The 25,848-nt window shown below is 38.2% G+C and overlaps 2 protein-coding genes across 3 annotated transcripts; both read left to right on the forward strand.

Moving 5' to 3' along the window:
* LOC306895028 (NACHT, LRR and PYD domains-containing protein 3) lies at positions 1 to 10,438 on the forward strand (the record flags this gene model as incomplete). Of its 2 annotated transcripts, XM_079457921.1 has the most annotated exons (10): positions 1 to 112; positions 1,517 to 1,678; positions 1,926 to 2,081; positions 2,590 to 4,422; positions 5,185 to 5,355; positions 6,084 to 6,254; positions 6,700 to 6,870; positions 8,077 to 8,244; positions 8,375 to 8,545; positions 8,836 to 10,438. In XM_079457921.1, exons 1-10 carry the CDS (start codon positions 93 to 95, stop codon positions 9,020 to 9,022), a joined length of 3,210 nt encoding a protein of 1,069 aa, XP_079314047.1. In that variant the 5' UTR covers positions 1 to 92. The 2 variants fall into 2 exon arrangements, with proteins under 2 accessions (XP_079314047.1, XP_079314048.1); XM_079457922.1 differs by lacking the exons at positions 5,185 to 5,355; positions 6,084 to 6,254; positions 6,700 to 6,870; ... (1 more) ...; positions 8,375 to 8,545; positions 8,836 to 10,438 and having other exon boundaries at positions 35 to 112; positions 2,590 to 4,426.
* A 760-nt stretch (positions 10,439 to 11,198) lies between these two features.
* On the forward strand, positions 11,199 to 25,029 carry grm1b (glutamate receptor, metabotropic 1b; the record flags this gene model as incomplete). The annotated part of the gene is made up of 8 exons (XM_079459373.1): positions 11,199 to 11,901; positions 13,440 to 13,689; positions 15,592 to 15,827; positions 18,718 to 18,964; positions 19,790 to 19,958; positions 20,074 to 20,200; positions 22,268 to 23,198; positions 24,240 to 25,029. The coding sequence occupies 8 exons, from the start codon at positions 11,199 to 11,201 to the stop codon at positions 25,027 to 25,029; spliced, it is 3,453 nt and encodes a 1,150-aa protein (XP_079315499.1).
* Positions 25,030 to 25,848: the final 819 nt, after the last annotated feature.

Consider the following 25,848-nt stretch of genomic DNA (forward strand, 5'->3'; position numbering starts at 1 on the left):
AGAAACAGTCGGATGTTTTTCTCACGAAAGATGTATTGCGTTTTTTTCTGAAAGGATTTTGACAACCATGATTTTTGACTGAGACAAAAGATATGCGCGCCGCAAATACAAGGTATTGTTCGTTTCTGTTCCGCAGTATCTTATTTGGGGTTATTTCATTAAACAAGTGCTATAGTTTCTATTAAGAATTTCTTTATTCGTGAATAATATTTCCGTAGACTGTTGGTTATGTAAGTATCTAGCCCATCTTCATTCCTGACAAATGAGACTCAGAGAAGGCACTTAAAAATGAAAGACTCGTTCTTCTTTTCAACAATTTCAGAAAAATCACGTTAGATTCGGTAGTTTCTAACATGATTTAACTTATAAAGACATTGGCTGTCACAATGTTATGCTGTGTTGCACTGAATCTGATGTGATGTTCACTCTGCTAGGTGAGGTCACCTACATATGTAGATTCCTTATTATTGATCCCTATTACAGTCTGGTTCAGACCATTTTTCTGATCAGCAAAAGGGGGGAAATCTTTTCATTTAACTTTTGCCTGTATTGACTAGATAAAAAATGCAGACGGTTTAGGTTATGATGACTTGAATGACTTATTTCTTTGAGCGATAGTAAAGAAATACATAGTTGTTTAAGGAAAAGAGTAATTCACCCCTTAGAGGACATGTTGTTTCAAAGCAGTTTTGCCAAGGTCACAAAATAGTGCCTTAAAATCTCACATAGTAATAGACTGTGTGAAATTATACATAATTATTCTCTCAGATCTGTTTCCCAGTACAATTTAATCCAAACTTGTGCAAATTGTTATTGTTAGATAACTACTTAGTTTATTGCTGCGTCATAGAATAGTTTTGAAAAGCGTGATCTGAAATCCTGATGGAAAATTGTATTTATCTTCCAGGCTACATCATTTATACAAAAACAGACCTGTCTAAATAGTAAATATGAATATACACACAAAGATGCAGTCGAGTAAATAGCTGTTTGACAGAAGGATCTCTTGATCTGTTCCATACAGATCACAGATCAACCACAGTCCGCCGCCCCATGAGCAAAGTTTAACTAATACTATTGTTTTGGTATATTTGAGCGTGTAGCTTTACATTACATGTATCTGGAGAAGTATGTTTTTCTTTCGACTCACGCTGTGATCAGGCTGCTCAAACGCGTCTCTGTCAGAACAATAGCAATTTGCGAATTTGAGCCAAGGTAACGCTGTCCATGAACCAATCCAAAAATAGTTTGTACATTACATAAGTATCCAAGTCTTGACGTGACTACGTGGTCAACGTTGGGGTGGTAACTCAGGTGGCAAAGCTAATTTTTAGGGTGGCAGCAGCCACCCGGTGCCAATCCTGTGGACACGCCACTGGATGGGAGAGGTGTGCTGTTCACAACCATAAAGCATTGATACGGTCTGACCTACATTGATGTGTGATAGATTTCCTAGTTTTTCTTCAGTTTGCATTTTATAACCGTGATCCTGACTGAAATCTGTGTGTTTCTGTAGAACTGGCTGTAAAATGAGTGCCTATGAGAAGAGAGAGGAGGGTCGTGCTGAACAAAAACAGACAGCAGGATCTTCAGAACTCAGCTGTGTGTCTATGAAGAGTAACAGATCCATGAACATCCCACCTGACCTCAGTGGTGATGCTGTGATTTCTGACCCTGTGTAAGTGTCATTTCACTGCTGGAATGAATTGATAATGAGACATTAAGATGGCAAATCTTTAATTCACTGCTTTAAACTATAGAACTCAAGTCAGTGTTTTGTTTAGTGCTCTTCACAGTGTAGGTTATATTGATTTCCGATCTCATTTCAGCCAGTTTTGAATGTTGAAGTAAATAGAACAGAAGTATAAAATGTTTATTTAGTTTACAGTGATCCTGTGTATTTGTGTTCTGTTTTGTTGCTGTAGAACTAAAAAAGGTTTCTATGGGGAGAGAGATGCGGAGCGTGTTGTTCTAATACAGACAGAAGCATCTTCAGAACCCAGCTGTGTGTCTATAAAGAGTCACAGATCCATGAACATCCCACCAGACCTCAGTGGTGAAACTGTGACCTCTGACCTTGTGTAAGAATAAAAATAATTTAACTGCTACAGTGAAAAAAATGACATTACTTTATTATTTTTAACTGAGTGCATGTGTGATGCAGTTTTGTGGAAATTAAATGTCTATTCACAAAAGTAAGATTTTATGGTCTTAAAAGCTAAAGTGCTTTTAAGAGTTCTTTAAATGTTGTGTGAGCAGTTGCATATATAACCTTATATTAATATTTATGAATATTAAAATGGAATATACCGGAATATATTTTAAATGATACAGTGATTATTAAAAAAATCCTTAAATGTGTAAATGCATATATTTAAAAATAAATTCAAATTCAGTACAATGTAATTTGTCAACTACACTAATATAAAGTACACCATGACATAACCTGATAGTCATAACAGCGGCTGAGGACATGTTTTATCTTTTAGTCAAAGTGAGCTAGAGATTTGTTGTGCTTTCGAAATTTTAAAATGCTTTTCTGAAATGTTGTGCTTTTTTATGTTTGTTTACCTTATCATGTTTCTCCAGTAGGAAGAGACAGACTCGAGATCTGCAGACAAACACACTGTTGGAGGAGACTGAAGACCTGCAGAAAGATGATGTCCTGAAGAGAGTCAAAAACCAACACAAGATCACCATGAAGAAGAAGTATGAGAGTTTATTTGAGGGAATCAAACTACAGGAGAATCAAACCCTCCTGAACAGGATTTACACACAGCTGCACATCATAGAGGGAGAGAGTGAAGGAGTGAATGAAGAACATGAGGTTTTACACATGGAGAAAAAACACACAACACAACACTCACAAGACACTCCAGTCTACTGCAATGACATCTTTAAACCCTTACATGAACCTGAAGCAGATCAAAGAGAGAAAATCAAGAGTGTTCTTACTAAAGGCATCGCTGGAATTGGAAAAACAGTCTCTGTGCAGAAGTTCATTCTGGATTGGGCCGAGGGAACAGCCAATCAGGACGTAGATTTCATGTTCCTGCTTCCGTTTCGAGAGCTGAACTTGATTCGAGATAATCAATACAGTCTTCACAAACTTCTGCTTGACTTTCATCCTGAACTTCAAGATCTGGACTCAAAGATTTACGATGAGTGTAAACTTGTGTTCATCTTTGATGGTCTGGATGAAAGCAGACTTACACTGATGTTCACAGACAGTGAGAAAGTTTCTGATGTGACTGAGACTTTATCATTGAGTGTGTTGATGTCAAACCTGATCAAAGGAGATCTGCTTCCCTCCGCTCTCATCTGGATCACCTCCAGACCAGCAGCAGCCAATCAGATCCCATCTGAATGCATCAGCCGTGTGACAGAAATCCAGGGATTCAATGATCCTCAGAAGGAGGAATACTTCAGGAAGAGAATCAGTGATGAACATCAAGCCGAAAGAATCATGTCACACATTAGAAGAGTAAGAAGCCTCCACATCATGTGTCACATACCCGTCTTCTGCTGGATCTCATCCACCGTGCTTCAGAAGATCCTGACACAACATCACAGTGAAGAAATCCCCCAAACTCTGACTGAAATGTACATCCACTTCCTGCTCATTCAGATCAATATGAGGAATCAGAAGTATGATGAGAACGATACAAAGAAGTTTATTGTGAAACTGTCTGAAGTGGCTTTCAAACAGCTGATGAAGGGCAACGTGATGTTCTATGAGGAGGATCTGAGAGACTGTGGGATAGACATCACTGACGCCTCTGTGTATTCTGGGATCTGCACTGAGATCTTTAAGGAGGAATCTGTCATTCATCAGAGGAAAATCTACAGCTTCATACATCTGAGCTTTCAGGAGTTTCTTGCTGCGTTCTTTGTCTTTCACTCATATGTAGAGAATAACATGAAATCACTGAAGTTGATTTTTAATGTGTGGGAAGATGCACTACCTCAACTACTAGAATCAGTGATTAATAAATCCTTAAGGAGTAAAAGTGGACATCTGGATATTTTCCTGCGGTTTCTGTTGGGCATCTCACTGGAGTCCAATCAGAGACTCTTACAGGATCTACTGACACACACAGAGAACACCTCAGACGCCATCAAGAAAACCACAGAGTATATAAAAAACAGAATTAAAGGGGATGTTCATCTTGAGAGATCCATCAATCTGTTTCTCTGTCTGCTGGAAATGAATGATCAGACTCTGTACAGAGAGATTCAGGAGTTTTTGAAATCAAAGAATCATTCTCAGGATCAACTATCTCCTTCTCACTGTTCAGCAATAGCCTACATGATTGTGATGTCAGAGGAGGTGTTGGATGAACTTAACCTAGACAAATTCAACTCATCAAATGAGGGGAGAATGAGACTGATACCAGCTGTGATGAACTGCAGAAAAGCTCTGTAAGTACAAATCTGTGTGATTTGTGATGCTGTGAATTTCAAAAGTATGCTGTGAAACTCAAGGATTATCAGTTAGTCAGATTGTAGTCCAGTCGTAGAAGATTATAGAAGTGTATCTGTGCACAACCTATGGAGATTTATAAATGGACATTTGAGTCCGGACGCTTTGCCGTCATTGATGGAACAAAGAGTTAAGAATTACACCAGTGAATTCTGAAGAAAATTTACATTCTCAATTTTCATTCTTGCATTTGGTAGACACTTAAAGTGATGTATGTGCATTCAAGTGTATACATAACTTCAGTATGTGTGTTCACTCATGGAAGATCACTAAAGTCCATCTATGAAAAGATGTCCAAAGAGGCAAAGTCCTCACCAACATGTTAGTTGAATCCTTTTTGTATTGAGCAATGAGCTACAATTCACAACCAAATGATGTGTAAAACTGAAAAACTATAACATTTAGTTTAGTATCGAAGTCTCACAGACACTTCATTTAAATGTTCACATATTTTTGCCTCTCAAAGACTTTTAAATAAAATTGTGACATTTATCTCAATATACAAATGGTTTATCTCCATCAAACGTAAGAATCTCTTCTGTAAAATAACAATATTTAAAGCGGAATCAGTTGTGCCTGGAGACCATTGTTGAAGCCCTTCAATATCGACACCGAATATACTCATATGATCAATGTTGTGCAGAGTACATAAATACCCCACCAACTCATTTTGTACTGTGTTGTTTTATCTTTTGTTATAGACTCTGCAAATGTAAACTCACTGATGAGTGTTGTGAACGTTTGGCTTCAGCTCTACAATCATCGAACTCTCTGAGAGATCTGGACCTGAGCTACAACATACTGAAGGATTCAGGAGTGAATCTGATCTCTGATGCACTGAAGACTTCACACTGTCAAATCAACACACTGAGGTATTCAAAACATAGATGAACACATTCACACAGATGAACACATTCACATATATTTTCATTAGTTTTAAGTTGGAGTCCTACTAACATTAGAAATGGTTAACAAAAAAAAACATATCTGATTGGGTCGATGAAAAGTTACAATATTGACCTAAACAAGATAACCGATATAGTTTTACAACAGATTCAACTAAAATATAATTTAGTAAGGTAACTTCTTTTTATATACAGTTAAATAAAAGGTCTTAAGTCAACCTAAACATTTCAGCTACATACACAATTGAAAAACAGCTTTCAAAGAAAGTGATGCAACACGCACGACTGCATTGGTTATTATGGGAATGAGATTGTACCTGTGTTTTTTAATCTGCGCATTGTTAGTAAATCACCTGCAGAAATTTCCTCTCCCATCGGCTCTTTTTGAAATGTATATCTGGCCCTAAATGTTTAACGTTCCTGACTCTCATTATGTGAGTAGGTGCCTCTGTGATATCCGATGAACAGTTCTGCTTACATGTACATGAGCTTTTTACTTTTGGACTGTGTCTGTCTAGAAAGATCAGTTAACCACAGTGGTATCAGTTATTCTCAAGAACTTGTAACTGAGCAGTCCCAGGGACTAAACATAAGTAAAATGAACAAAATATGTGATCAGTTTTGTTCAGAATGCAAATAAATAATTAAATAAATATGCCACCGTTCATTGGGTTGTGTTTTATCTTTTGTTATAGATTTGTTGGCTGTAATCTCACTGATCAGTGTTGTGAAGGTTTTGCTTCAGTTCTACAATCATCAAAGTCTCTGAGAGATCTGGACCTGAGCATGAATGATCTGAAGGATTCAGGAGTGAAGCTGATCTCTGATGCACTGAAGACTTCGCACTGTCAACTCAACACACTGAGGTATTCAAAAACACAGATGAACATTTGTTTAACTATTGAAGCTGAGTATGACCGGGGGTGTTTATAAAGATGCTCTTCATCTCTCTGTTGATTTATTTCACTAGTACTACTTTTTAACATACTTTTACTCAACAATTTAACTTAAGAAAGTGAAGCTATTTCCGTGTGAAAATGTACGTTTTAAAAAGTTGCAAATGGATCTTGTACATTTAAGTTTTAAATTTTGTCATTTAGAAAACTCTTTTATCCATTGCGACTTACAAATGAGGCATAACAATGGAAGCCATCAGTGCAATAAAAGGGAAGCAATATGTGAGTGCCATAGAACTGGCCTCAGTTTGCCCAACACTGTGATTTTATTTGTCTTAGCTTAGTGGACTTGCAGACAATACTTGCAGACAAATATGCCACCATGTATTGGGTTGTGTTTTATCTTTTGTTATAGATTGGCTGGCTGTAATCTCACTGATGAGTGTTGTGAAGGTTTGGCTTCAGTTCTACAATCATCAAAGTCTCTGAGAAATCTGGACCTGAGTCACAACAAACTGCAGGATTCAGGAGTGAAGCTGATCTCTGATGCGCTGAAGACTTCACACTGTCAACTCAACACACTGAGGTATTAAAAAACAAGAGACATGTCAGGTTTATTTATATAGTGCATTTTTACAATGTTGCATTGTTTCCGAGCACCTCTACAGGAAAAAAGTTCACGAAAAGAAAGAGGAATAAAAGCGTGTAGAGTACATTCAGAGAAGAATACAAAACAGTGCATGGTATTGTTGCAAAAACAGCACCATCATAATAGAAGCAATGTTAATGGAATGGCCATCCCGAGAGCAAGAGGATAAAAAGAGTCTAACTATTAGTGTAGCTGCTGTTCATAACTTTTAAGCAGGATATACCCTTACAGATCAAACATGTATGGGAGTGTACTGTACTGCAAATATAATGCAATGAGTTACATGATCCTTTTCCATGTATTGGACACTAGTGCTTATATTTTAAATATACAGCAATATATGCATTGACAACAGGGCTATATATTGATACAAACTAGTATATTTAGAAACGAAAACAAAGTAAATCAAGCGTAAAGCGTTAGTTCCGGCTTGCATCAGCTGATCCTCCTCTACCTATAGAAATATCACACAATCGCAGCTTCCATTTTAAAATTCATTCAGCAAACTTATCGAGCTAATCGGGTTGCTCAGGAGCAAATTACTCTCCTTAGAAATAGACCTTAGAAAAAATTGTAAAACACATTTGAGAGCATATAAAATTGAAATAATGTTTAGAATAGTAAAAGTAAAAAATATAATACATACTGTAAAACTAAACTCAAGTCATTTGAAATTCTAATTCTGTCGACGTGCTGCTTCGGTACCCTCAGCACCCCTGGTTCCAGTGGCTATCTATGTGAAATCTTGGCTAAAGGTGTGTCTTTAATCTAGATTTAAACTGGGAGAGTGTGTCTGACCCCATATAGTGTCAGGAAGGCTATTTCAAAATGGTGCTGTGCACGAAAATGTTTGGATTTGGTACTATACAAAATGTGGAGTTTTGTGAATTTAAAGTGCAATTTCTGAACGGTTTGCATGTCTTCCTCATCTTAACACCCAAATCAGGTCCTGCTGTTTCTAACTATGAGCTGTTGAGTTGGGGCAGTTGTAGAAGATATGCAAAATGTGCATATAGTCATAAGCTGTAAAACGAGGGTATGACAGCGTGATTTGTGTTTGAGTCGTTTTTGAGTATGGGCTTGACCCTGATACCGTGCCTCCACCTCACGCTTACTACTGTTGTGTTTCATCTTCTCTTATAGACTTGCTGGTTGTGATCTCACTGATATGTGTTGTGAAAGTTTGGCTTCAGTTCTTCAATCACCCAACTCTCTGAGAGATCTAGACCTGGGCTACAATGGCCTGACAAATTCAGTCAAGCTGATCTCTGATGGACTGAAGAGTTCACACTGTAAACTGAACACACTGAAGTGAGTGACCTTCAGTAGACTATTTTGAAACCGTATATTACTACATGGCTTTCAGTTCAGTTTCTCTCAAGATAGGAATTCCTCCTACTGTGTAAAACTACTTACTGATCATTGTTGTTTTATTGTTTAGATTGGCTGGCTGTAATCTCACTGATCAGTGTTGTGAAAGTTTGGCTTCAGCTCTACAATCATCAAACTCTCTGAGAGATCTGGACCTGAGCTACAACAAACTGCAGGATTCAGGCGTGAAGCTGATCTCTGATGCACTGAAGACTTCACACTGTCAACTCAACACACTGAGGTATTCAAAAACACAAATTTCAGTGCATCATTTGTGCTGTGGACACGGATAACACCTCAGAGTGAGCTGCCCATCCACTTTTCGTATTGTACAATGGCCTTTTTTAACTTGGAAGGGTTCTTAAATGCGTTTTATTTATATTATTTTAATATTAATGAATCATTAATGAAATTAATAATGGGGGATGTAACTAGAAACAAAGATAAAATGATCTAAACTATATTTTCATACCACCAAAATAGAAAACTATTTTGTTTTGTTAATCCTCATGTCAAATTTTCTGTTTGTAGATTATTTTCCTGTCAAGTGACAGATGAAGGCTGTGGTTATTTGGCTTCAGCTCTGAAATCAAACCCCTCACACCTGATAGAACTGGACCTGAGAAACAACAGTCTGGGACCATCAGGAGTTCAGCTGCTCTCTGAAAGACTTGTTGATGCAAACTGCACCCTCAACAAACTCAAATATGTGTGTTGAGCAGGAAATTCTGGCCAAATTCACCCATTTGCCTCTGTCTAACATCATGGTCTCCTAATCCCCAAAATCTGATTGGCTTCTTCACTACTTCTCACCCTTCTGGGGTAGTGATCAACCGATGTTGTTTTTTAAACAGATGCCGATAATTTGCATGTTTATGTGCCCGATATGCAAAACATATGTCAACTCATATCAAACAGATCAGGAAAGGGAGAGGACACGGAAGCTCTGTTTATCTTCTAGTTAATCGATCACACATAGAGTCACGGATTGATAAAAAAATGACAAATTTGTGACGCGGAATAAGTAAATGCATTGTATGGGAAACACTGATGGAATAATACATTGTCATGAAAGTAACAAACAAAACTGAGTATCAACCCAGTGAGTGAACAGCAATATGAATGATGAGCCTAGACAACAAAGGTAATTTAATTCAGCTCATTTATTCCCAACATGAATTCATTCATGGCTGTTTCATTTAATTCATGTAAAGTAACGTCTTTATTGGGGGAGGAATTGATAATTTAGGCAATGTGACTCTATGCAGCTTCCAAACTACAAATCAGGCATATTTAACATGAGCAATAAAGCACAAATGAGATAAGTGTATTAATAAGGGAAGTGAGTATACATCACCTGTCGTTTCCGTCACGTCTCCCCTCAGAGGCTCTGCTGCAGTGACGGTCCTGCATGCATTTCTCTAAACGTTCACAAGATGGCAGAGCATATCGGTGAATCCGATTCTAGGAAACAGAGACCCGATGATGAGAAATTGATTAAATATCGGAAAACTATGTATCGGTCGATTCTGGGGCAATATGGCTGCCATCATCATCCAGGTGGATGCTGCACATCAGTGGTTGTTGAGAAGAGCTTGTGTACTTAGAAAAGCCCTGTTTGAATGTTATGTTTTATTATTATTATTCAATATCTAACTGATACTGTCATTTAAATCTGTTTTATCTGAGTTTTTATGAATGTTCATGTTGATGATTCTGTTACAGTGAACACAATGAGGGGGTGTAAGAGCTTTTAAAAATGTACATAAGGAAAATGTGATGTCAATGTGAGCACTAATGATACAGTTTACTGGACAATGTAAAATAAGAAATACTTTTTTTGTTTTTACTGTGTTGTGTTTTGTATGGTTGTTTGTGACTGTTTATGTTGGGAACATGAAAATATTACATCACATCATGCAATATTACATTGCGCAACACGTAGGCTGGACTGTAAAACTTTGCTGTAATTTTGTAACATGTATTTACAATACACAAAAGAACATAAGAAATATGTATAGGAATTGGGCAAGTTAGACATAATGGCAAAAGTGTTTTACACGATACTGATAAATACATATTTAAAAGAGAGACCTTAAAAAACCTTTAAATAATAAAAAATATATTTCACATCAAAAAGATCATGTATTTCATATTATCAATTGCTGAATAATTCAAATAAGCTCCTCCCCTTTTATTTACATCACGTAGCCTACATTGTAATACTTTCGTATGCTTTTAAGCATTAACGATTAAAGTCAAATTATCAAACGATTGAACACCATGGTTGATATATAAAACGTATATTATTGTTCTTCGAAATGTTTCATATCGCTTAATGTTGTGCTGGTGTTTTTATGTGACCTGCTTTCACGTGCACTGTTTATAAAGGAGGTTGCAGAAAGCACGCGCAGTTTGAGCTCCGGCTGCGCAACGGAGACACGCGACGGAACGCGCTGTGACCGCAGGTGAGCCAAATCTCCGCATGTATGACACACATATAATTGTATAACCCGATCACTCAGTGTAGTTCTGTTAGGATTCATTATTATTATATTTAATAATTTGCATTATTTCCATATTATGAATCTGTCAACATCATTGACTTCAAAGTTAGTCTGGGTCACATGTGAGCTGTCCGCGGTGCTGAACGCTGTCCAGGGTGCTGAATTCAATAACATCTCAATGCTGTTTTTAAACATCAATTAAAACATCATAACAGCTTGTAAGAGTTTGTTCACATGTGTTGTATAAAGTATTTCAATGTCATCTTGATTTTGCAGAAAAGCTCTTCATATGGCTATGACTGCACTGGAATGCGGCAACATCTGCATCTCTTAACAGCACGATGGATATGAGTGGAAACATCTGACGGCACAGACATGATGCTAAGAATGAAATTCACCTGTTTTTTGGTCATCTCAGTCTTATTGTTTTATACTCATTCCATCTCAGCTGCTAAATCACAAGAGAGGTCAGGGGTACCCAGAGCGGCGGTATCCCGCTCAGTGGCGAGGATGGATGGCGATGTCATCATCGGGGCTTTGTTTTCTGTCCATCACCAGCCGTCGGCAGAGAGGGTGGCGGAGAGAAAGTGTGGGGAGATCAGGGAGCAGTATGGAATCCAACGGGTGGAAGCGATGTTTCACACGCTGGATAGAATCAATTCTGATCCGAACCTTCTGCCCAACATCACTCTGGGTTGTGAAATCAGGGACTCCTGCTGGCACTCATCAGTGGCTTTGGAACAAAGTATTGAGTTTATAAGAGATTCTCTCATTTCTATCCGTGATGACAGAGATGGATTGAAGTGGTGCGTTGAAGGAAATCTTTCTGCTCAGCCGCCATCTTCCAAAAAGCCCATTGCTGGGGTCATTGGACCTGGCTCCAGCTCAGTGGCCATTCAGGTCCAGAACCTGCTGCAGCTTTTTAACATCCCCCAGATTGCATATTCCGCTACAAGCATTGATTTGAGTGACAAAACTCTTTATAAGTATTTCCTCAGGGTTGTGCCATCTGACACACTTCAAGCCAGAGCTCTCCTGGACATTGTCAAGAGGTACAACTGGACGTATGTGTCAGCCGTTCACACTGAGGGTAAGGTAACCTTAGGTAAACCTAGTTTACCTAATTATATTTTACTGTCTCTGATGTCATGCCAGAAGAGATCTTAAAATGCTCAAAAGTTGCTCTTTTATAGCTCAGGAGATGTAGTCATTTTGATTCAACTTTAGCTTTTTTCTAAACCTTATAAGAAGCAACGAATAAAACAATTGTTGAAATTCAGTAAGGGTGTTGAGCTGTAAATTAAATCGCCAACTTTGATTGTAGACTTTTCTATCTTTTCTATCTCAGAAAAGTTGATGTCACTTTTGACATCACATCTGGAAAACGAACGCCCTGTAGCCATTTCAAATAGAAAAATTTGGTTTAGAAACAAATATTCTTTATGGTCATGTTTCATGGAATCTTATCTTAAAGCAACACTTTGTAGTTTTTCGACCTCGTGTATCTAAAACATTTTTCAGCGGTATAACAACTCTTAACTGGACGAATTCTACTCCCGCTGCTACCTGAGCAGCCTCATGGCGACTACACCCACACTGTAAGTTGTGTGTTCGGGTCGGTACACACAGCCCCGTCCATCCCCTTCCTGCTGAAGAGTGCCACATGGTTTTCAAACAACGTTTCTGAGTTCACCGGTTCCATCAGCTTAGCAAATAAATTCACGTTTATTGAGCTGCCCGCGGTGAAAATTATACAGCGACATTATTAGCAACACTGGAAACAGACAATTGCACTTCACATGGGGAACCCGTGAGCAAAAGTTCTAAAGTGTTGCTTTAATTTCATTAGTCAAAAAAGGCAATACTCTGTAAATGATCATTAAGCAGTTTTTATTGTCATACCATTATCAAGAGATTGATATTATTCTGATTGTTAACCACACCACATTATTGCATATACGACCCAGTCTGTGATTAAAAAGAAACACTTTAATCTGCTTAATGCCATTTAAAGCATAATCGGGGTCAACAAGCTGAGCACTTAGATAATTCAAACTAAATAAATGTCAATGTGTGTTCTCATCTTCACTGTCATTTATTCTTTCATTCATTTTATTTTGTTGATGCTCTGATCTTGACCTACATTATACTGCTGGAAATTGTGTAAAATCAAAGAGCTTTTCCATTTTTATATAAGGCCATAACCTTTAGTTTGCATCATAGCCATGGACAATGGTATGTTTTTTTTTGTATTAATGGACAGATAGTTAGGAGGAGGGCACAGAGGATAAACATTGTAGACTTCCCTGATAGCAAGGTGCTCCTGTAAATCTGGTTGGTCCGTTCTGCCGGAAGAGAAAGACTGTGCATTTTTAATGCGTTCTTCATTTGAAAGTTATTTTTGTCGCCCTTTAAAGTATACTATCCTTAAACCTCGTGACCTCAAAGCTAATAGAAGCGAAGCATGGCTCAAAAGTTCGGATTGAAAAATGATTGTACGGAGAGCGTTTTAACAGTTCTGTTTCAGTCTCATATAGTGTTTGACTCGGGATCTCAGCTCTTTTAAGACAGTATTTAGACGGTAATGAGACACATTTTGATGTTTTTGTGTTTGTTTATGTTCTTCAGGGAACTACGGAGAGAGTGGAATGGAGGCGTTCAAAGAGCTGGCGTCTCAGGAGGGTCTGTGCATCTCTCACTCCGACAAGATCTACAGCAACGCCGGAGAGAAACATTTCGACCGTCTGCTGAGGAAACTCAGAGAACGTCTGCCCAAAGCTCGTGTGGTGGTCTGTTTCTGTGAAGGAATGACGGTCCGCGGTCTCCTCATGGCCATGAAACGTCTCGGCGTCGCTAGAGAATTCCTCCTCATTGGCAGGTGACTGCACTTTAGTGATTGTTGTCTGCAAATTCATAAATGTTATTGTGAAAAAGTAAAAAAGAATTGGGGTGAGAGGAGTGAGGCATGCAAAATAAAAATGCAAGTGATAGAATCCTCACTGACTGCTGTAGAATCATACTTCAGATGTATTAAACCATAATCCGTGCTAGTTTCATCAGATAATGATTTTGATGTCAGATTACTGATGCCGCCGCTGTTTTAATGATTTATTAAAATCACAACGTCTGGATTTTGTTTGTCCTGCTTTGTTGGATGAAGTTTTTGTTAATAAACTGTATCTTTGTCCTGACGCCAGCACCGCTCCTGTGGCCTGAAAACAAGAGCATCATTTGGCCAAAGCTGCTCTATTCTGGGTCAAGGAGACTGTGGTAAAGGAGGTTAAATTCAAAACTGTACATCTGAGAAACTTACTGAATACAGATTCAGGACATGTTTAGAAGAGGACTGTGTGTGCGTATGGTGACCCTATCAAGGACGACAAGAGTCTAAACCGCCTACTGCTGGCTTGTCCCCACAATGAAAAAAATATTATCAGACCAACTAGAAGATGCTTATTTGAAATGTAAAAAGACAAACAGATCTGTGTGATGGTAAAGTTAGAAGTAGGGTTGGGGGGATATAGAGTTTGTTCTCTATATTCATAATGTCTATGTGAAAAGACCCCACAATGTATAAAAACGTTTGGGCTGTCAAACGATTATTCGTAACTAATCGCATGCAAAATAAAGGTTTTTGTTCACATTATATACAGTATGTGTGTGTACTCTGTATAATAATGACCAATATATAAATATATCATTCATTACATGTACAGTATGTACGTTTGTATATTAATATATAATTTAGATTTTCTATTATTTTTGGATGATATAATTTGGGTTTATAATTATTACTTCTATTGTTTACCTTATATGTAACATAAAAGCGTCTGCTAAATGAATACATTTAAATGTACGTTTATTATATATAAATATCTTTCTTATAGTGATTCATGCATTTGTGTGTATTTATAACGAGTACACACAGTACACACGTACATTATATTATGTAAACACAAACTTTTATTTTGCAATCGATTGGTTGTGAGTTATCATTTGACAGCCCTAAAACAAACCTGTTTGTGTGTATAAATGGAAATGTGATTTGTTTCGTTCGGTTTTCTGATTTTCTGATCCCAATCTTTAATGTGAAATAGCTCATAATATGGATGTGAGTTAGCAAACTGACAGCAGTGAAATCCCCAGTGTGATTTATGGTTGGGCTCATAGCATTCATTGTTACTCATATGTTCAACAAATATTCATTTATTTGGGTCATGTTTAGGTAAGATTGACAAAAATCCCAAATCTAAAAATGATGCAATGATATGTCTTTAAATTGTTAGTTCAATCTTAAATACAACGGTGTGTGTCCTCTGCGTGTTTACACATGAAATATGAAGAATCATCTTTGGCATGTTGCCGAAATGATGCTAAGAGGCAGATGGTGCTGAGGCTGTCATAACCACAGATAGAGAGACACCCTGAGCTCAAGCAAAACACAATCAAGTCACATTGAGATGAGCTGCTGCTAAAACAGCTTCATACAAGCCACTGTCTGCTGTATAATCTACACACCATATACTGTATGTATTGTGTTCTGTCTCTTGTATTATACATATTATGGCACTCGCAATGCCAAGGTCATGGATTTGAGTCCTAAGAAACACAAGTACTGATTTGTTATCTTGAATACATCAATTTGTGTAAAGTTGTATGTGTTAAAGTAGGTTAATGCGTGGAGAGCGCTTGTTTTTTGTGTTATTTAGGCGTCGCAGTGAGATTGAAGCTGCTGGTAACTGGGTGTTTCATTAGACTCTCTGTGACCTGTTTCCTTTAGTGACGGATGGGCAGACAGAGATGAGGTCGTGGAGGGTTATGAAAAGGAGGCTGTGGGGGGCATCACTGTTAAGCTCCAGACAGAAGAGGTCACGTCATTCAATGACTACTTCCTGAAGTTACGCCTCAACACCAACACCAGGAACCCGTGGTTTGCTGAATTCTGGCAGTATCGCTTTCAGTGTCGACTCCCGGGACACCCGCAAGAAAACACAAACTATAAGAAGAACTGCTCAGGTATTGAAAGTAGATTCAAAGCATGTCAGATCACAATTATATGTTTTAAAACTCAATATATACTTCATATATATATATATATATATACATACGTATATATGTATTGTTGAGTTGTTTAACCCATGGTTGGGTAAAATATTGACAAACCTAACAAAATGTCCACATTTGACCCACCCACGGTTGAAAGAACCCAACATCATCCTAAAGTGTTAAATAATAAAAGTGCCGATTTACACTTTAAAAAATACCTAAAATTAAGGAACTATACTGTATCAATATGAAAAAATACGTTTTTACAGTTGATTACCTGTTTTTATTTTGTGAAGTTTTAACATTTATGGAAATGTCCGTAAATAAATGAAAAAGTCGCCTACTGGCAGAAAATGACCAGCACATTTTCCATATTTTTTTATATAGTATAGTAAGAGATTGAGGTTTTGTTTTTATTTCATATGTTTCAAATAAAACATTCTTTCAATCGGTTGGTTTTATCTTTACCCTCAATATCACTTTTCATGGAAAAGGAAAGAGTCTGCGTTCAGCATGCTGTTTTCTTTTGTTGCTCAATAAACTAGTACAACACAGACATTTTTATAAGATTTTATAACAATTTAAAGGCATATTTCTGTCTTTTGCTCTTTTGGACACATTCTGTCTGCTGTCTAGATGTCGATCTAGGTAAACTGAATCTTTTTTATGGCACATTTCTCTTCTGCTGGGTTAATTCTTCACGTACATCGCTATATTATAACAACACCCGATGAGCATGTTTTCAAATTGACAACAACTTTTATTTTCTGCATTTTCAGCACAAATATTGCACTGTTTATTTTCACAGTAACGTTATAGAACTAGACTTATCTTATATTAACGTGACTTTGTAACTAAAGCATGCCACTTGCCTTTTCTGATTTTCTTAATTCTGTGAAGCTTTCGTGTTGTTCACATTTTACAGCATCGCTTTGCTGGGTTCATTATCATATCTACTTTGTGTTTTCTTGATTTATTGTTCATATAATTACTGATGTTTGCTATTTAGTAACTCTTTACAATGTTAAAGCAGAGTTAACCAAGTTGAGTTATAGTTGGTAGTTATGGTCTGCTGTTCTGCTATTATTTCTTTGTCTAGAACTTCAACATGGTAAGTGATTTTTTTGCTAAAGACCTTGAACTTGGAGGCACTTCAGTTAGTGACAATATAGACAGAGGTCGACTGATATTATAAAGCTACGGGATATAAATTCAAAGCTTTAAATTGACCACTAAAGGTTTTTAGATCATTCTTTACTATATTGCAGTGAGCAGCACTCTATATCACTTGACCTCTAATATATGAAGCTATTGGGATGTTTTATACATTTTTAATAAACGGACGCTATGGTTTGAAGATTAGATCCCAATAACTTGAATCAAATGTCTTATCAGTTGGCTTTGCTGCATGTTCCAATGAGGAACGGTTTGCTTGTGCTTAAATCTATAAATCGGGGCTTTCCGAAAAGACAGTAAAGGATCATAATTCTGTTATTTCTATAGATTCTTCTCCACTGACATCAGCCTGTGAGACACTGTCAGAAAATATATGGTTGTATTGATGTCATTTTAATAGAAACTGAAAATAGATCAGCAAAAGGGAGTGACATGTAATATCATATCATGTACTGAGGCTTTCTATCCTAATATATGCATTTAAACAAATCGTTGATATTCTAACGTATTAAAAGATATGTCACGTTCGAGAAAAACAAATCTAACCGACCCCCGGGGGATTAGAAATGCGTACAAATCTTTTCTAATCTCTGTATGCATCTAAGGGCTGCCACAAGTAATAAAAGATCATTAACAAATGTACGTTTTATTTCACTTAGTTTTCCTCATAAGTTAAAATTTATGCTTTGTGGCAATGAAAACGTATGGCTGAACCAAGATTTCGAACAAAGCATGGCTTGGTTTTATCCTGTGCCCACCGCTTGCCGCAATGAACTTTAATTCGAGAGCCTTATGAGAATATGTGTTCTTTATCTCTGAAATCATCTTGTATTTATCAGCAGTTTTCTGCTTCTTGCTGGCATGGTACAGATCGGCAGATATTGGGCCAGTAGGGTGTCCTCTGACGGTCTTGTTTCTTAGAATTTACTGGTGTTTGGTGATCTTTTTGGTGCGCAGTTGTCACGTTTACTCTGACACATAAGGGAGACCAGAAGAATGAGAACACGGATGAATAATGAATATTCTTGTTCAATTAATAATAATGTCACCATCGTGTCCATAACTTATTAAATGCAGAGTTGAGTTACATTTGCTTTGCTGTGACAGTGTGCACACCTTTCGTCTTCTGTTTTATTGCTTTCTGATCAAAACGAGAGCTATTAAGAAATATAAACGTGTCTTTGGACACCCTATAGGTCTCTTTCAAGCGCTGAAAAATGCCTACAAAATGCAAATATCATGGCTGAAGTATTACGGATTAACCAGTGGATTTTTACAGCTGTTTGACCTCTTTCTTTATAAAAACTCTTGGTCTTATTGTGCATGATTCATCATTACGCATTATTCTGAAGAAAAAATGTCTCTGAAATGTAATGATTTGCTTCTTTTGAAACCGCTTTTTGGCTGATGTTATCTAGGCCGTGCAGGCAGGCAATAAATGTGAAAGATAAATGTTGTTAGAGAAAAATAAAGAATGACACTGTGAAACAATGTTAAAGAAAAATGCAGTCAATGCTACAGTTTTTTGCAATAATTTAATAATATAATGAGAGATACGTTTTTGTTGTCGTATTGCGGATGTAAAATAGGTTACACACTCTTTCACATGGATTTTAAATATCTTTAAAAGTAAAATATCTAAAGTGCTTTAGATAATCAATGTTTGCTTTGACCATCCTCACAGGTTATGAAAGCCTGGAAGACAACTATGTCCAAGACAGTAAGATGGGTTTTGTCATTAATGCCATCTATGCCATGGCTCACGGCCTTCATGACATGCACCAGCACCTGTGCCCGGGTCACGTCGGGCTGTGCGAGGCGATGGACCCCATCGACGGCAGCAGACTGCTGGACTTTCTGCTCAAGACCTCCTTCAATGGTGTATCTGGAGAAGACGTGTGGTTTGATGAAAACGGGGACTCGCCGGGCAGGTCAGACTTGCTTACTGCCCTACATAAAGCTGCATAAAGCACTAAATGAAAACCACAAAAATAGCTTTTAATTATTTTTTTAACCACAGCAGAGATGTTGTCCAGTGTATCAACCGTGATATTAAGATGGGAAAAGTCTAACACTCACAGTAAATAAAATGATTTGATGCCTTTCCTTTTTAAGTGCTATCAACTATTTAACAAGTTAAAGTTTTAAATCTAAAGATGTAAAATCATTTTACAAGTGCTTTGAAAGAGGTTTCTTGATCTTGTGAAATCAAGTTTAATGTTGCATGTAGACAGAATAGAAGTGATTTTAAATGAGCAAGAGAAATCAGAAGGTTTCATTTAAAGAGTCAGAGGCGAGATGAAAGATGCTCATGTCAAACTTTACTGAACATGTGCATTCAGAAATCACAAATCTTCAGATTGTTTAATTACCGTAATTTTAGGAATTTGAAAGAATGGGAATAATGACAAAAGTGAGATTAGATTGTTCGATGCGTTTTCTTAAAGGGGAATCGATTTTTACTCACCCACATTGCGTTAAACATGTTTAGAGAACTTCCGGCATCTGCAGAAAATCACTTCCCCTTTAAGAAAACGCATCGAACAATCTAATCTCACTTTTGTCATTATTCCCATTCTTTCAAATACCTAAAATTACTACACATCGAACAATCTAAAGTAAAAATCACACAAAGTTCACTTGTGGGTGAACTTCCCCTTGAACTATCCAACCCAACTGAAGATGAATTTGTAGTTTTGTAAGAATTTGAATGAATCTTGAGTTGTAAATGAATGGCAGCACTCTCTTTCATACAGGTATGACATTATGAACCTGCAGCAGGTTGATCCTGGAGTTTATGATTATATACAAGTGGGCTCGTGGCATGAAGGCATTCTGAGTATTGATGACTACATGATTCGGATGAACCGCAGTGAGATGGTTCGCTCCGTCTGCAGTGAGCCCTGCTCCAAAGGAGAGATCAAAGTAAGATACCACCAATCCTCATGCAAAAAAACTTCACATAAAAGCCAATAAAAGTTTGTTGTGCAAATTGTTACGAGTCACAAATCATTACTTCAGACAGCGTTTGCTCTCACAGGTGATCAGGAAAGGTGAGGTGAGCTGTTGTTGGATCTGTACGGCCTGTAAGGACAACGAATACGTTCTGGATGAGTTCACCTGTAAAGCCTGTGAACTGGGATGGTGGCCGGATGAAGAGCTACAAGGTGCTACATCTAATTCTCAATCGAGTTCATTTCATCGTTAAATTAGTCTCAGGATAAATACAATATGCATAAATGTGATGGAACCAACTCTGAATCTTTACCTTGGGATCTAATGTTTTGTGATACACATAGATGGATCTATAAAATATCACTTTTGTAATTATAATGTCTAGAAAATAATTGTATATAATATCTCTAATTTTGTTATTTTGGCCAATCTGAACACAATTTGAAACATTTTAAAATCTTAGTTAGTTAAAATAGTTATAATGCCACATTTTGTCTAATAACCATTCATTTTTAATATGAAAATGTTGTTAAACAGTTACGAATTCCCAAAGGTTTGGGCTTGGTCTTATTACAAGATGTTTTCTAACTAAATGTGTGAAGGTCTGCCATTTTCATTTATTATCAAAACATTCATGTAAAAGCCCTTTCCCTTAAGTCTGGTGTTAAAACTGATTTGGCTTTCGACCTTCGCTGTCCTGTTTTCTAAAGGCTTCCCATGACACTTGAAGGCCATTTATCATTCTTACCGTTTTTTTGCCGTACAGCTCATGGCCTGCGACATCCCTACTTCACTTCTTTCTTCTCTGGCCTATTTTCAAACACTATGATGGTCAATGTCAATGCAACGACTCACAGCGAGATGCACTGATGCATTTTTCATAACGTCCCGCTCTACATGTCTGCTCTTGTGCATATATTTACATTTATGCATTCAGCAGATGCTTTTATCCAAAGTGAAACACACTGAAATCAGGCTTTACATTAGCAAGTACTGGGATTTAAACCCATGACCTAGACGTTGCTAGCGCTGTGCTTTAACAGCCTACACAGGAAAACTTTACTAAAGCTCAAGGATGCTAACGAAAGGGACCAGGGAATGTTTCTTAGATTAGTTAAACTTTTGTATTAAGAAATTACAGATGCTGGAATGAGGCGGTTTTCATTCGCTGTCCCGTGCTGCAGCGCTCCCGTAGTGAAGAGCTAGTTTATTTTTAGTTGAGCTGGAAACCTACTTTAGCACTTGGTGCATGAGAGTGCTGGTCAGATTCAGATGGCCGGTCCTAAAGCACATGAAGAATTCATATTTAACAATACACCTGTTACTCACATCTTGAAATAAAAAAACAAAATTAAAAAAGAAAGAGTAAAACAAAAGATGTATTGTGTGTGAATTGCTTCCATATAACTTGCTGTGTGGATGTTCTGGCTGGTTGCTATGGTGTTCTGACTGGATGCTAGAGTGTTCTGGATGGTTTCAACGGTGTTCTTGTGGTGTTCTGGCTTGACGCTAGGCTGTTCTTGCTGGTTGCTAGGATGTTTTTCATAGGATGTTCTTACTGGTTTCTAGGTTACTCTGGGCTGTTGTTATGGTTTTCTGGCTGGTGCTAAGAGGTTTTTTTCTGCTTTTATTGTTTTCTGGCTGGTTGCTAGGAAGTTTTTGTTGAGTGTTATTGTGCACTGACTGGTTGCTAAGGTGTTCTTGCTAGAGTGTTCTAGCTTGTCGCTCGGCTGTTCTTGCTGGTTGCTTGGATGTTCACGATAAGACGTTCTTGCCGGTTGCTAGGATGTTCATGATAGGAATTTCATGCCGGTTGCTAGGATGTTCATGATAGGACGTTCTTGCCGGTTGCTAGGATGTTCGTGATAGGATGGTCCTGCAGGTTGCTAGGATGTTCAAGATAGGATGGTCTTGCAGGTTGCTAGGATGTTCATGATAGGATGTTCTTGCTGGTTGCTATGATGTTCTGGGCGGTTGTTTTGGTGTTCTGGGAGGTTTCTAGGATGTTCTTACGAATTTTTCAATGTTCTGTCTGTTTGCTAAGATTTTCTTGCTAGTTGCTAGACAGGTTGCAACTCTGAAGTCTCTGATATTCTCCTTCAGTTTGTTTCTGTTGGAATCTTTTCAAGCCGGTGTCTCATGTCAGTAGCACAGATTTTGTGATGACTTACACAGCCAAATCAAAAGACCAACTATTAGACCATGTGTGATTTTTGATTTAGCAACAGTAGAAAAAAGCATTGTTTTCAAAGACATGTCTTCCTGTCTCCTCTAAACAGGCTGTGAGCCGCTTCCCCTGCATCACCTGGAGTGGAGCCATCCGGAATCCATTGTGGCCGTCGTCTTCTCCTGTCTGGGCATCCTGGTGACCAGTTTCGTCACATTCATCTTCATCCTGTACCGTGACACACCAGTCGTCAAGTCCTCCAGCCGTGAGCTCTGCTTCATCATCTTAGCCGGAATCTTCCTGGGTTACATCTGCCCCTTCACCCTCATCGCCCGCCCCACGACAGCTTCGTGCTACCTACAGCGTCTGCTGGTGGGACTGTCGGCCTCCATGTGCTACTCCGCTCTCGTGACCAAGACAAATCGCATCGCTCGCATTCTGGCGGGCAGTAAAAAGAAAATCTGCACACGCAAGCCTCGGTTCATGAGTGCCTGGGCTCAGGTGGTGATCGCCTCCATCCTCATAAGCGTGCAGCTGACTTTGGAGGTCACGTTGATCATCTTGGAGCCTCCGGAGCCCATCAAGTCCTACCCGAGTATTCGAGAGGTTTTCTTGATTTGCAACACCAGTAATATGGGAATGGTGGCGCCGCTGGGCTACAACGGCCTTCTCATCCTCAGCTGCACGTACTATGCCTTCAAAACTCGCAACGTCCCGGCTAACTTCAACGAGGCCAAATATATCGCCTTCACCATGTACACCACCTGCATTATTTGGCTAGCCTTCGTGCCCATTTACTTCGGCTCCAACTACAAGATCATCACCACCTCCTTCTCCGTCAGTCTCAGCGTGACCGTGGCTCTCGGCTGCATGTTCACGCCGAAAATGTACATCATCCTCGCTAAGCCCGAGAGAAACGTACGCAGCGCGTTCACCACTTCGGACGTGGTGCGCATGCATGTGGGTGATGGGAAAATCGCATGCAGGAGCAACAGTCTGTTAAACATGTTTAGACGCAAGAAAAATGTTTCTGGAAATGGCAAGTAAGTACATTTACAGTATGAGCGTAGCCTCTCTCCACCCCGTTGCATTAGAACCCATGGGTCCAGTCCTGTCATCCAGTCTCTCCAGACCTCTGGATCACACCATCCTATAATTAACATCTAACACAGACATCTTTAATTTGCATCTTTAGTGACTGAAATTAAAACCTTGACACCCATGGGTGTCTATGCAACAGGGCTGAGAAAGACTGAGACTCTTTATGAGACATTTATTACAGTACATTAAGTTCTGTAAGGCTGCTTAAACATGAATTGAACACTTTTTTTTCAAGTACACGTTTTAAAACAAGTGTACTCTTGAATCATAGCTTTAGATTTACAGTACAATAGCAGTCGAAAGTTTAGGGTTTTTTACTATTCTTTTACACATTTGAGAATAATAAATAGACTACATCAGAAATATGAAACAACACAAATGTGACTTGTATTTTTGGGTAATCTTTATTTTTGAGTTCATTCCATAAACATTATCAATTGATAAATTTAGTTTGTAACTTCAATTAGTTAAATATGCAAATATAATAAATATTTCAAAGACAGAGAGCACAGCTTAAACAATTCGAAGTGTTTTTAATGTTATAAAATATGTTCATATTACACACAATATTTTCAGTGTAAGAAGTAAAAATATACATTTCAGAACTTATTCTTGGTATTTGGTGTGTCCACCTTTTTCTTTAATGACACAAGCACTCAAGATTTTGTGGGCTACGTTTGTTCAAAACCTGATAGTCCGTTTTATCCATCAGTTAAAATATGTTTAAAAAGCATGTTGTTTGCTTTAAAGAATACTGTATTTATTCATTCATGAAGGTGTTTATTTCCCATTTTATAAAAAAGCGCTACGTTTAGAATTTTGAAACAGTTTATTTCGGGACACACTAAATATCTGAACAAAACAACTTTTTACATGTATTGCATGTTTTGTTGTTCACATTTTTACATGAACCAGAAATGTTGTTCTTGTGTTGACCTTTCTCGGTTCCTGTGAAATAACAGTCGTCTTTATTTCGTTCATAGTCCTAATGGCAAGTCTGTGTCATGGTCTGAACCAGGTTCAAGACATCCTCCCAAAGGAGAACACATGTGGCACAGACTGTCAGTACATGTGAAGAGACAGGAATCCGGCTCTAACCAGATGGCTGTCATCAAACCGCTAACAAACACCTACAATAACCCAGGCATGGAGTTTTCTGACCTGAGCACCAAAACACTTTATAACGTCGCTGAAGAAGATGAAGGAGAGCCCGTCAGGTACAACTCCTCCGACAGCCCCCCTCTGATCGCTCTCAGACAGTCGCCAATGAAGAAAACGGGCTCGGATCTCAAATTTTACACCCCCGAACAACATCTGCCACAAAACAGTGTTCTTCCCCAACGTATTATTCCAGAAGGAATGGCCAAATTTAATTTCAACATGTCTGATCTGGATGCGATTATAAGATTGCCTGAGCCAGGTCACGGGTTTGGGTTGACAACCGGGCAGCCGGTCATGCCCGTCTACCTGGGTTCTTACCCGGATGACCCCGCCTCCCCTCTGGAGGAGGTTGACAATGAGCAGTTTGGACTCCTTCATGGCTACATGTATGACAATGCACAACTTCATGATGACGAAGAGCTCATGCAGATTAAAATGGCGATGGAGGACTCCGTGGCACTCATGCCGCCTTCCCCATTCAGAGATTCTTTTGGCTCGGGCAGCCCCGTTCCCAACTCCCCCGTGTCCGAGTCCATCTTATGCACGCCTCCAAGCATGACCTACGCGTCCATCATTCTCAGTGATTTTAAGCAAAGCTCTTCAACCCTTTGAACAAACTGAACGAAGGCCGTCATTACAGGAGACACAAGTTTTCTTTGCTTTGTAATTGCTAGTATTTGAGGCTATGTTGATAAGAACATTTAAAAAGATAGTCTGAAGGTAAATGTATGTGTAATGTGTCAGGGTCCAAAATACTAACTTGCCAAAAGCCAGATGCATATAAAATGTATTTAGTCATTACATGGATTGAATTGTAGCTTGTATTTCAGTTGATTTTATTTTTGAACATTTTCTATACTAACCAAAACGGTATTTAAAGAGTTCATATGATGACTACTCCTCTTATTAAGCAATATGCCCTATTGTTTGAAATTTCCAAATATAGTTGTCATAAGAAAAAATATTTTATATATTTGATAAATAATGTGGAAAACTGTTTAAAAGGCCACATAACCAATCATTTAAAGATGGGGTAACACACACAGTTTCTGCCAATCTCATTTTAATCTTGAGTCCCTATATAGGAGTATTGCATACGTTGTATCTTTGAAAAGTATTTCGTTTGATCAAATGTATAAAAGAGAGATACCGCTGTACGATTATTTCCGCCGTTTATATAACATCCATCACTGAAATTATATAAACACACCTCAACTTCTCTCCCTGTCGTAAGAGTAACAAGCTGAAACTGCAGGCCCACATCGCAGCCAATTTTGAACAATTTGACCATGTTCGTGCATGAGAAGCCAGCACGTTTAACAGCGTAAAGCCGTCAGAATGCAAGAAATAGCATGTTATCCCATCTTTAAAATCAGTATGTTTTCTCAGATTAGCTGCTATTGGGAGGTGTGGCAATACATTTTATTTTGG

Source organism: Barbatula barbatula (assembly GCF_947034865.1).
Source record: "Barbatula barbatula genome assembly, chromosome: 6".
Classification (NCBI taxonomy): Eukaryota; Metazoa; Chordata; class Actinopteri; order Cypriniformes; family Nemacheilidae; genus Barbatula; species Barbatula barbatula.